Source organism: Hemiscyllium ocellatum, chromosome X (assembly GCF_020745735.1).
Source record: "Hemiscyllium ocellatum isolate sHemOce1 chromosome X, sHemOce1.pat.X.cur, whole genome shotgun sequence".
Taxonomy (NCBI): domain Eukaryota; kingdom Metazoa; phylum Chordata; class Chondrichthyes; order Orectolobiformes; family Hemiscylliidae; genus Hemiscyllium; species Hemiscyllium ocellatum.
Window position 1 is genome coordinate 19,807,406 of NC_083453.1, and position 12,931 is coordinate 19,820,336.

Consider the following 12,931-nt stretch of genomic DNA (forward strand, 5'->3'; position numbering starts at 1 on the left):
TAAATTCAACAAATTCAGACCTTAATTCTGTCTTACATTGCTTTCTGTCTGTTTCTCCTCCTCTCCATGTTTACAAAAACACAATTAGAGAAGGAGGCGGCCACACGACTTGCAAGCCTGCGCTGCCATTCAATCTGATTGTTGCTGATCTTGGATCTAAATGCCACTTTCCAACCTGCTCCCCACATCTCACAATTCCCTGAAGGACCAAAACTCTGAATAAAGTTAAGAATGGGGATAGACAATGATGGAACTTCCACAACCCTTGGAGGTGAAGAATTTCAAACATTCACCACCTTCTGGGTGAAGAGATTTCTCCTCATCCCAGTCCAAAATGGCTGACCCTTTATATTGAGACTATGTCCCCATATGTTCTAGATTCCCCTGCCAGAGGGAAACAGCCTCTTAGTATGAACTCCATCAATCAACCTACTCTATGTCACTCTTTTCCAGTTTTTCCACAGAAACAAACAATCACACAGGATCGGAAAAATCCATTGAGCCCATCATTCCTGTGTTGGCTCTTTCAAAGTATTATCCAGTTAACCCACTCTTTTATCATGGTTCTGCAAAATTTCCCTTTCCAAGTATTTAACTAATTCTCTTTTGAAAGTTATGGTTGAATCCACTGCTGTTTGTGGCAACACGTCAAAGAAATTCTCATCACCCCTCTGGTTCTTTGGCCAATCACCTTCAACATGTGTCCCTGATTTCCAATCCTTCTATCAATGGAAACATTTTATTATATTGAAATCCTTCAAGATTTGGAACACCTCAATGAAATCTCCTCTGAAGCTTCTCCTCACCTCAGAGGCCTTGACTTTCTACCTGAAGGTGGGAATTCCTTTCAGAAGTACTTTGACAGGTCTCAAACCTTTCTAAACCTGCTCTGCTCCTCAGCCTCCTGTGTTCTGAAGGCATTTGCTTATCTTCTGGCAAGCAGCCTTCACATTTAGGAACAAAAGAACTGAAGCAGCAGGCCATTCAGCCCCTTGAACCTCTTACTGTCATGCGATGAGATCATGGCTGACCTGCACGTGAACTTGCTCAGCTCACCTTGATTTTCGTAACCGTTATTACTCCTTGCCCAAACTATTATCAATTGGAGAATTTCCAAACTTGCTCTGTGGAAGGAAGTGCTTTCTGACATCATTGCTGTTGGGGTCATATTCTGCCCCACCCCACCCCTTCTATGCCCCCAAAACCAGAGAAAATAACTGAGGATCCCCCGCCAACTGATAAACTGTGGTGTCTACCATTTCCTACTTTTTTTTGTAAATGCTTGACAGAGCAAGTCAAGAGAAAACCCTCAACAGGAAAACCCTGTGCAGCTTTTCACCCCAGTTTCAGTTCCTTCTCAGTCCATTCACAAATAGAAAGGACTGGTCCAGTCAGAGTAGGCAACCCACAAACCACAGAGCACACAACAGCAAGGAGGCTAGCTGACATTCTGCACACAAAAGCTTTTGGCCTTGCCTGAACTAAAAACCACATTTGTTTCCTGTGTTCAGTTTGGCCACTGCGGCTTAGAAAGGAGATGTTCAACTTGGCAGATTTGCAACACAAAAACGAGCCTGGGCTAAAGGAGTTAACTTGTCAGTGCTGAATATCAAAGCAGAGGCCAAGGAATACATCGGTGACTGTATCGGCGCTACCTCATGCTCCCCCAAGGAGGCTGAACAGTTCATCCACTTTACTAACACCTTCCACCCCGACCTCAAATTCACCTGGACTGTCTCAGACTCCTCCCTCCCCTTCCTAGACCTCTCCATTTTTATCTGGGGCGACCGACTCAACACCGACATTTACTATAAACCGACCGACACCCACAACCAACTAGATTACACCTCCTCCCACTCTGCCCCCTGTAAAAACACCATCCCGTATTCCCAATTCCTTCGCCTCTGCCGCATCTGCTCCCAGGAGGACCAATCCCACTACCGAACAGCCCAAATGGCCTCCTTCTTCAAAGACCGCAATTTCCCCTCCGACGTGATCGACGATGCCCTCCACCACTTCCCGCACCTCCGCCCTTGAACCCCGCCCCTCCAATCACCACCAGGACAGAACCCCACCGATCCTCACCTACCACCCCACCAACCTCCAGATACATCGTATCATCCCCTGTCATTTCCACCACCTCCAAACAGACCCCACCACCAGGGATATATTTCCCTCCCCTCCCCTATCAGACCCTGACCACACGATGCCTGGAGGAAGAGCGCCTCATCTTCCACCTAGGAACCCTCCAATCACACGGGATGAATGCAGATTTCTCCAGCTTCCTCATTTCCCCTCCCCCCACCTTATCTCAGTCCCAACCCCCGGATTCAGCACCGTCCTCTTGACCTGCAATCTTCTTCCCGACCTCTCCGCCCCCACCCCCTCTCTGGCCTATCACCCTCACCCTCACCTCCTCCCACCTAAAGTACTCCCAGCGCCCCTCCACATTCCCCCCACCCACCTTTTATCTCAACCCACTTGGCACACCAGCCTCATTCCTGAGGAAGGGCTTATGCCTGAAACGTCGATTCTCCTGCTCCTCGGATGCTGCACGGCCTGCTGAGCTTTTCCAGTGCCACACGTTTCAACTCAGCCGAGGAATTTAAAGTCAAATTCAAACAAGTTGACAGATTTGTTCAAATGCCTTCAACTAAGACTAAAGTACGAGGCCAGGTTGCATGTTTTTTGGAAGCAGTGGGTCATCAGCAAATTTAACACAGAGAAAGTGCTGGAGAAACTCAGTAGCTCTGACAGCATCTATGGAAAGAGAAACAACTAACATTGCATGTCTGATGCAACTCTTCTTCAGGACTCATGCTGCACTTGAAACATAACTGTTTCTCTCCCCACAGATGCTGCCAGACCTGCTGAGTTTCTCTAGCATTCTCTTTGTTCCAGATTTCCAGCAGATTTTGCTTTTATTCAAAATTTAAAATATTATTATTGTGACCAACCTGTACAGCCACACCTCTGGAAATATGTGGGACCTGAACCGAGGTCACCTTACCCAGAGGTAGGGACTCTAGCTCCGTGCCACAACAGCCCTACAAATTGCATAGTCTTGACTGGTCTTCTCTTGAGTATTAATGACTATGGAGCCTGAGGTTTGACTGAAAGCGTCAAAACTGAATAGGACAAATGTTTGTTGGGGAGGGTTACCAAGGGTTAGAGAAGCACAGCAAGTAGATGGAGTTCAGTACAGATTTGCCATAATCTAATTTGAATTCTGGAACAGGCTCGATGGACTGAATGGTCTTCTCCTGTTTAGATTTGTGTTTAGGTGGTGGTTAACTGCCCTGCATTAGCCTTGAAGAAGGGTTACACCCGAAACGTCAACTTCTCCACCTCCTGATGCTGCCTGGCTTGCTGCGTTCTTTCAGCCTCCTGCTTGTACTCTTTATTAGCTAATAGCAGAAACAGGTACCAGTGACTAGATAGCATGTCTCAGGCTTATGCTGCCCAGGAAGAATTTTTGGCTAGCCAATAGGAGGTCTTGCAAGATGTGCCACCTAAAACTTTATGTTGCCCACTTAAGCAGCCTACTAGGTTTGGAACATTCAGTCCTGGAGCGGTTGCATTTAAAGTACTGACTGTTGTGGGATTGTATGGATGGCAGCAGCCCTCTGATAGCCCACTTCAATGGCCATTCTTCACCTATTATCCCACACGGTGTCCAATTGCTCAACTATGACGGGCTTCATTTCCCAACCTGGTCCTGTTGCCAGGCAACCTACCAATGCCAGCCTAATGATCTTTGGCAGGCTACCTTTCTCTGGTCGATGTATCTCAGTGTCAAGTGAGGCCATGCTATTCCCAATATATCATCAGAAGGGGCCTCTAATTACTTTTTAATACAGTTGTTAACACAAAGAAAACACATTTGCACTAATCACAGGCTGACAACTTGTCTGTTGCTACCTGCCATCTTTAGGTGAGCTGCCAATCTTACTTCCAGGTGTTTGCCACCCCGTGGTACAGAGCAGAAAATGTGTTGCTGGAAAAGCGCAGCAGGTCAGGCAGCATCCAAGGAGCAGGAGAATCAACGTTTCAGGCATGAGCCCTTCTTCAGGAATGGAGAAGGGCTCATGCCCGAAACATCGATTCTCCTGCTCCTTGGATGCTGCCTGACCTGCTGCGCTTTTCCAGCAACACATTTTCAGCTCTGATCTCCAGCATCTGCAGTCCTCACTTTCTCCGTGGTACAAAGCAACCCATTTACATTTATTCTTAATGATTGGGCTTCTACATTCGAGGGTTCACATGCCCAATGATCCTTATGACTTCATCAGATTGGGTGGAATTTAATGCAGCCTTCAGCATTAGCCCTTTCAGAACCATTGCGTATAATGTGGAGCAAAGGAAAGCTTGTTTGGCTCTGCCCACCTCACCCCTCATTGACAGTTGCACAATGTTCAGTCATACACATCAGAAAGCCAGTTGGTAATGGGTAGAACTGGAGCCAATCTTTACGCACTTCAATAACTGTTGATTTACACAGATACATATTGCCTGCTCTACCAATGAACGAGATCATGACTGATTTTATACTTCAGTGGCATTTTCCTACACTCTCCCTGAATCCCTTGATGTTTTTCATATGTAGAAATCTATCAATCTCGGTCACGATCATGGACTCAAATGACTGACCCTCCGCAACCTCTGGTATAGGATTCCAAAGATTCGCCACTCATCAGTGAAGAAATTCCTCCTGATCTCAGTCTGAAATGGCTTACCCCTTCTTCCGAGATGGTGTCTCCTGGTTTTTACACTCCCTCCTGTGCCCTGGCTGCCCCTACAGTTTGCTGGGCATAAAAATGAGCTTGGAGAAAAGAACAATCAGGAAGCACCATCCTGTGGGCGAGGAGCAGGCAATGAGGCACTGCTGCAGACTGGGCAATAGTTTGCAAAAATCCACCATTGGCAGACTTTCAAACTGACACCAAATCGACAAACTGCAAGGTGATCTACCTTGCAGCCAGCCTGGAAAGTAGACTTCAACTCTCTGACCAGAATCAGGGCCTATGCCATTCCACTGTCCTCACTAACCTACCCCAGAAACTGGAGTCAGTTAATCAGTGACAAAAGGCACACTTCTCTGTGTAATGTGCTCCCGGTTCCACAACAGAGCATGGTGTGTGCAGGCAGCTCATTCTCACCAAGTATGAAGTCCTCCTTGCTCAACTTTGGAAGGGCACATCAAGCCATCAACTTTCAACTTCTTGGAAAAGTTGGCTGAGGGGGCAAACTGTGAGATGGGTCAGGAATGCTGCAGAGTGATTTGGACAAGTTGAGTAAGTGGGCAGATGAAGTATAATGTGAATAAATGTGTGGTTATCCACTTTAGGAGCAAAAACAGGAAGACAGATTATTACCTGAATGGGAACAGATTGGGAAAGGGAAAGGTGCAATGAGACATAGATGTCCTTGTACACAAGTTTCTGAAAATAAACACTGCAGGTGCAGCAGGCGGTGAAGAAGGCAAACAGCATGTTGGCCTTCAAACAGGATTCGAGTACAGGTACAGGAATGACTTGCTGCAATTGTACAGGGCCTTGGTGAGACCATCCCAGGAATACTATCTGAGGATGGACATCCTGGTGATGGAGGAAGTGCAAGAAAGGTTTACCAGACTGATTTTTTGGGATAACAGGACTGACACATGAGGAGAGACTAGATCAGTTAGCACTATATTCACTGGAATTTACAAGAATGAGGGGGGATTGCATAGAAATTTATAAAATTATAAAATTTATAAATTATAACATTTATAAAACAGGACTAGACAGGGTAAGTGCAGGAAAGATGTTCCCAATGACCGGAGAGTCCAAAACTATGGATCATAGTCTAAGGATATGGGATAGGCCATTTAGGACTGAGACGAGGAGAAATGTCTTCACCCAGAGAGTGGGGAGCCTGTGGAATTCTCTGCCACTGGAAGTAGTTGAGGCCAAAATACTGAATGTTTTCGAGGAGGAGTTTAATATAGTTCTTAGTGCTGAAGACATCAAAGGGTATGGGGAGAAAGTAAAAACATGAGAGTGAGTTGAATGATCATCATGGTCACATTGAATGGCAGAGCAGGCTCAAAGGGAAGAACGACCTATTCCTGCTGCTGCTTTCTAGGTTTCTGCTCCTGAAGTATTCCTTCTAAAATGGAGACTACTTGTGTGGACTTGTTGGGCCGAATGGCCTGTTTCCACAATATGGGGTTTCTATAATTTTCAGCAGCTGTTTTTTTCAAAGAAACACATTCGTCTGCCACCTGTTTAATGAATATTACAAGTGCCACTGAACAATTGCATACAGTTTTCATTACATCGAGTCCACACACACTTCATTTAGTCATAATTTGCAGGTTAAAAAAAAATCAAGGGTCACTCCCAACTAAAACTGTCTTTTTGTTGACAGTGGTGGAAGGACCCAGCAGGACTCTCCCTCATCTCCACTGGAGATTTTGCCCCACCCGGTGGAGTTCAACACAAAACTCTACAAGGTGGGGAGAATTTGCACTCAGAACGCTTTACCCTTTCATTTAAATTTTTACTCTGAGTTTAGGCTGGATTGCCATGCTCTTACCAAGCATACCATTTAGTGGGCATGTGCCCCCAAGACTCTTCAGTTGTCACAGTAGCAAAGAGAGAGAGAAATAGAGAGTGCCCTCAGAAACAGTCTGGCCTTTACCAGACTGGAAGTGATTGCTGTCACCACTGGGGTGCCTGAAAGGCAGTGACAGTGCCATGGGATGCCATTTCTCATCACTGGTAATGCTCACTTTAATGAGCACAAAAGATGCCTCCTGCAAAAACACTGATGGTAAATTGGAGAAGCAGGTAAAAATAATTACATCAATCCCAAGATCATTCTATTTGACCAACGGAGAAGAAAGAGTAGGCCATTCAGCCCTTCCATTCAAATGCGATCATGGCCACTTTTTGACCTCAGCTAAATATTCATGAAAGGTCTTTCAATTTGTTTCATGCCCAGAATTTGGTCAGTTGCAACATTTGACTTTCAAGGTCACCTCTCATCAACTCCAAGGAACACAGGCCCTTTCTACTGCATTGGGTTAGTCAGTGAGAAATGCTAACATCACCATCAGCCTTTTTGGATTTAAGGAAACCTGGGCAATCCTCAGATCTTCCAGTGTGAACCTCAAAGGACACAGTCAGTCAATCGCTCTGTGATAATGGCAGAGGTAGCAACCTTAGCACATGCATCGGAGGCCCCACGATTGGTCCTTTATTTGATTGCGAGTTGCCCTTGTGCATCATGCCATGCTAACACTATGATCAAAGCTAACACGGTCACATTTCTGTACTGCTGCACAGAGAGGCACAGGGGTAAACAAAGATAAGTGACATAGGCTGCAGATCTCGATGCGTGCCATTCTAAGGACAAGTTACCAGAGTGGCCATCTCCTTGAAAGCCCCCCGCTCAAATCACATACTATCTGTCACATCCTCAACATAATATCCACGCCTCATTTTCTGAGCTCTCGCTGACACCTTGCTTTATAACAGAGGCAAATGGATAATCAAAGGAAGACTGGAACTTTAAGGATGGTCAAAGATTTGAAAGTTGCAACATTTCAAGAGATTTATTCAATTCATGATCATTGTTGTTAGCAAACAGCGTACCTCAGCAGTGCACAGCCATCACAAAAATGTCTCAAAAGGTGTTGTTCACCTCTCCTCCAGTCCCATAGGATCATTTAAAGCACACAAAGTACTTACGGTTGGCAGAGCATGACAAGGTCCTGGTCGGTCGTACCAGGGTGAAGCCCACGGATGTAAAGGTTGGTTTTACTCAGTTGCTCTCCTCCAACGCTGCTGCTGTTACTGCTGCTGTTGGTGCTGGGACTGGGCGGTGCCATCTGCTGGGCGGGTGGGACATAGGGCTGCTGGGAAAAAAACAAAATCCAATTCCATTAACGGCTGAAAGTCAAAGTGAGAGAAAATCCTACCTACTTTTGAGTTCAGGTGGCAAGCTCCCAGCCAGGAGTGGGGGCAGATAACACAGACAGAGATAGCAATCTCAGTGAGATAAAGTGGGATACTGAGATTGGAGATGCCAGCTAACATTACACCTAGTATTAATGATTGATAATCATTAATGGTCCGCCAATTATATTGTTACGGTCATTGTTAATTAAGCACCCAGAGCACTTATAAAGAGAGAGACTGGGTGCAGTGACATTGTGGGGGAACTTTTAAAAAAAGGCACTGGGGATCCTCTTAGGACACAGTGGCAGTGTCCCTACCCCTGGGCTTGGAGGCCCAGGTTCAAGTCTTACCTGCTTTAGAAGTGTGTAATAACATCTCTGTACAGGTTATTTAGAAAAATTGGTTAATTTTTTTTTAAAAAGTGACTTCTGGGATACTGAAGTTGCAGGTCAGAGGTAGACATATGCAATACTGAATTCTATGAAAAAAAAGCTCTCAAGAAAAGGATTTCCAGTCCAGTTTGATCCTTCCAACATTCATCATTGATTACATATTTCACTGGCTTGCATCAAACATGCAGCACAGAGACAGACCATTCAGCCTACCTGCCCCATACCAGTGCTTATGCTTCACTCAAGCCTTTTCCCTCCAAAATTCCGCCTCTGTTCCCATTTCTTCATGCAGTTATCCAACTTGCCCTGAAAAGGATCTCTGTTTGCCTCCCATATTCTCACCACTCCCAGCTGAGTGAAGCCATATCTGCTGAACACACTTCTGAATTTAGGAGTGATCATCTTACATTTCTAACCTCAAGCTTTGGACTCTGCATAAGTGGAAACATCTTCTCTACATCCAACTGACTGAACTCCTTCATAACCGTAAAGGCCTCAGTGAGGTCCATTGAACTTTCATTAATGAAACTCAATTACGAGGTTACCTCTCCACTGACTGTCTCAACTGATCAGTTTTGAAGCACGGCAATTGATCTGCCTCATGCAATACTGTTGACAGGTCTGAGGCTCAGCACTGGGGCATCCCTGAGGAATAGCTATTTTACCACAAATCTGCCTGCTGACATCTCCCCACTGCTGATTGACAACTGTAAATGGTAATATCTTCAAATCAAATGATCAGAATCACAGAACTGTTAAAATGCATAAGGAGGTCATTCAGCCCATGTCTGCACTGGTTCTATCCCCACTGCCAATCTCGTGCCTTTACCCTGCACACCATTCTATCCAAATAACTATCCAATGCCACCCTTGAATATCTCAACTGAACCTGCCTCCCCCACATTCCCAGGCAGTGCATTCCAGACCCTAACTATTCACTGGGTGAAAATGTTTTTCCTCACATCACCCTCGCTTCATCACTTTAAATCCATGCCCCTCTCATTCTTGTTCATTTTACATGTGGGAACAGCTTCCCCCGATCTACTCTGTCCAGTGCCCCCTCATGATGTTGAAACCCTCTATCAGATCTCCCTCTCAGCCATCTTCTCTCCAAGCAGAACAGTCCCAATTTCTTCAATCAATCCTCAAAGCTGAAGTTTCTCATCCCTGGAACCATTTGTGTAAATTGCTTCTGCACTCTCTCCAATGAACGTTCGCATCTTTCCTATAATGTGGCACTGACTACTGTTCATAATCCTCCAGCTGAGGTCTAACAAGGATCTTGTACAGGTTCAACATCACCTCCTTGCTCAGATATGTTCCTGGGATAGACTTCACATTAATGTCTCTATCCCTCTTCAAATCACTCTTTCTTCTACTCCCATTGTGTCAGCTGTGGCTCAGTGGGTAAGTGTGCTTACGCTGGAATTAAAAAGGCTGTGGGTTCAAGCCCCACTTTAAGATAAAAATTGAGGCTATCACTCCCAGTGCAATCCTGAAGGAATGCTGCACTTCCAGAGATGCTGTTTATTTCCCGATTTGAAACATTAAAACCAAGGCTCTGTCTAACTGTAAGGAAATAGGAGGAGGCCCCTCAAACTGGCTCCACCATTCGATAAGATCAAGGCTGATCAGGCTGGGGTCTCATTTTCACATTCTCTCTGCTCCATAACCCTCAATAGTTTCATTAAACAAAAATTTTTCTAACTCAGCCTCCACTGGTCTTTGGGAACAAGAATTCAACAGAGCACAATTTCAATATTTGAAAAGCATGAATAGGAAGGGTTTAGAGGGACATGGGCCAAATGCTGGCAAACGGGACAAGGTCAGGTTGGGATGCCTGGTCAGCATGGAAAAATTGGACCGAAGGGTCTGTTTCCGTGCTATATGATGATCCCAGCATCTCCCCCCCCACCCCCACCCCTCTATTTATCTCTTAGTCCCCTGCCCCCTCCACATTCCTGATGAAGAGCTTATGGCCGAAACGTCGACTCTCCTGCTCCTCAAATGCTGCCTGACAGGCTGAGCTTTTCCAGCACCACATTTTTTGACTATTGATCATACTCATCTCAATTTTAAATGGAAGGCCCCTTATTTTCAAACTGTGCCACCTCATTCTGGTCTCTCCCACAAGGAGAAAAGTCCTCTCAGCATTCACCCTGTCAAGTCCCCTCAGGATCTTATTGTTTCAAGAATATTCAGAATCATGGAGTTCTCCTAATCAATGCAGATTCCTCAACAAACACCAGTTGCAAAGGCAAAATTCTACAAATGCAGGAAACTTGAAATAAAAATGAGCAATACGAACCAAGTCAGAGAGAATCTCCAGGAGAGAAACAGCCACAGGTCTTGACATGGCTGTCAAATCTCAGGGATTTTGTTAGATTAGGAAGCATATGTCTGTAATGTGCATTTCTGTAAATAAATGCTCATTAAAAAAAAGTGTGTAAGGATTGGTCCAGTTGGATCCTTCACCACCTAGCTTTCTAGATTATAACACCACGCACTGAAACAAAGTCAGGATTTCAAGACTTTTATAATCCTCTCAATGCTAGTTCCTAATGTCATGCTCCTCTTATCATGTTGCCAGAGTTGGAGGATTTGAGCTATAAGGAGAGCTGAACAGGCTGGGGCTGTTTTCTCTGGAGCGTTGGAGGCTGAGGGGTGACCTTATAGAGGTTTACAAAATTATGAGGGGCATGGATAGGATAAATAGACAAAGTCTTTTCCCTGGGGTGGGGGAGTCCAGAACTAGAGGGCATAGGTTTAGGGGGAGAGGGGAAAGATATAAAAGGGACCGAAGGGGCAACTTTTTCACGCAGAGAGTGGTACGTGTATGGAATGAGCTGCCAGAGGAAGTGTGGAGGCTGGTACAATTGCAACGTTTAAAAGGCATTTGGATGGGTATATGAATAGGAAGGGTTTGGAGGGATATGGGCCAGGTGCTGGCAGGTGGGACTAGATTGGGTTGGGATATCTGGTCCTCATGGACAGGTTGGACCGAAGGGTCTATTTCCGTGCTGTACATCTCTGTAACTCTACGACTCTATGCTCATCTATTCTGTCCTTTCTTTTCATGGCTGGAAGTAAGGATCACATTAAGCTACTAGTTACTAAGTATCCTTAACCTTTCAAGCTGTACCTTTGCTTGAAAGGTTAAGGATACTTAGTAACTAGTAGCTTAGTAACTTTGCATTTCCCACAGGGTCACCAATGGACGCGTTCCTGCAAGTCTCAAAACATGCTCTCCCACCTCCCAACTACCCCACCCACTCAAAAAGCCTTTCGTTTCATACCCATGCCCCCAGCATCAAAGACATGGTTACACCAGAGAGACCAAATTTTTCTGTCTTTCCATCCCAGGATTTGCTCGCACCAATTTCCAGGACAATAATCTTCAAAACCAGGAAACTTCAGGGCAATCCTGGAGAGTTGACGACATGAGGTTGCCCCTAGTAATAGAGCTACAAATTGTTGAATATGAAGTAATACGTGCATGGAATCATAAAATAAACTTACAACACAGGAGAAAGCCTTTGATTCGTCGTGTCCATGTCAGCTCGTTGCAAAAGCAACTCAGATCTACTCCCCACCATTCCCCTCAGCCCTGCAAACGGTGTTCTTTTCAGATCGTAAACTGAATCCCTTTTGAAAGCCTCAATTGAATCCCACTCCCCCACGTTTTAAGGCTGTGCATTCCAGATCCTGACCACTTGCTGTCTAAACAAGTTGTTCCTCATGTCATCATTTCTGTTTATTTTGCATATCAACTTAAATCTGTGTCCCCTCATTCTCAGTCCTTCCACTAACAAAGACAGTTTCTCCTGATGCATTTTGTCTGATCCTTCAGGATACAGATCAACTCTCCCTCTCAAGCCATCCTTACAATCAGTCTCAATTCTGTCAATCTTTCCTTGTAACTGGTCTCTCATCCCGAGGAACATTCCTGTGTTTTGTTTTTGTTCGTAAACCAATGTTTTACATCCACCATGAGCTCCAATAATGGCTCAACAGGTAAAAGGACACCCAATGTAAAATTAAGCCATGCAGTTCAAGAGGCTTTGCATTTAATCAGTGATAATGACAGGATAAGTTGAAGAAAATCAGCTGGTTTTGAGTTTTGATTACACAAACATAATGCTGGTGGTTTCATCTAGTGAAGACACTATTTTCTTTTATCATGGTCAAATGGTCTGATCATACTTGTGACCAATGAGATGGCCTTGCTGAGATGGAAGAAAAGAAACTGTTTGCATTTAAGTAGCACCCTTAGCTTCACCAAAGGTCCCAAGAACATTATCAGTCAAAGGTTGATGCTGCATCTCAACAAGAGACAAAGCCAAAATCAGTGGGCTTTCCTTGTACTTATGAAACTACAGCCCAAAATCAGCAATACAAAAATGCCATGACCAATTTGGTCTGGATAGGCCCAACAACAGAGTGGTGAGTATGTTGCTTCTGGGGCCTGGGAAGATCAGCTGCAGAAACTGGACTTTGAGGGTGTCAGTCCAAGGACAGAGGCCCACCAGGAACATCAGAAAAACTGGGTGTACAACTCTGGTTCCCCAACAATGGAGAAATAGTGGCAACTGT

General features: G+C 45.1%; 1 protein-coding gene across 7 annotated transcripts in view; it reads right to left on the minus strand.

Moving 5' to 3' along the window:
* The window catches only part of LOC132805834 (RNA-binding motif, single-stranded-interacting protein 2-like), a 339,644-nt gene that overhangs the window by 216,582 nt on the left and 110,131 nt on the right, over positions 1-12,931 (minus strand). For 5 of the 7 annotated variants that reach the window (XM_060821132.1, XM_060821135.1, XM_060821130.1 and 2 more), the window contains exon 2: positions 7,737-7,903. In XM_060821132.1, the coding sequence (XP_060677115.1) occupies positions 7,737-7,903 (167 nt within the window). The remainder of the gene's footprint in view (positions 1-7,736; positions 7,904-12,931) is intronic. The other 2 variants (XM_060821137.1, XM_060821134.1) reach the window with 1 other exon arrangement.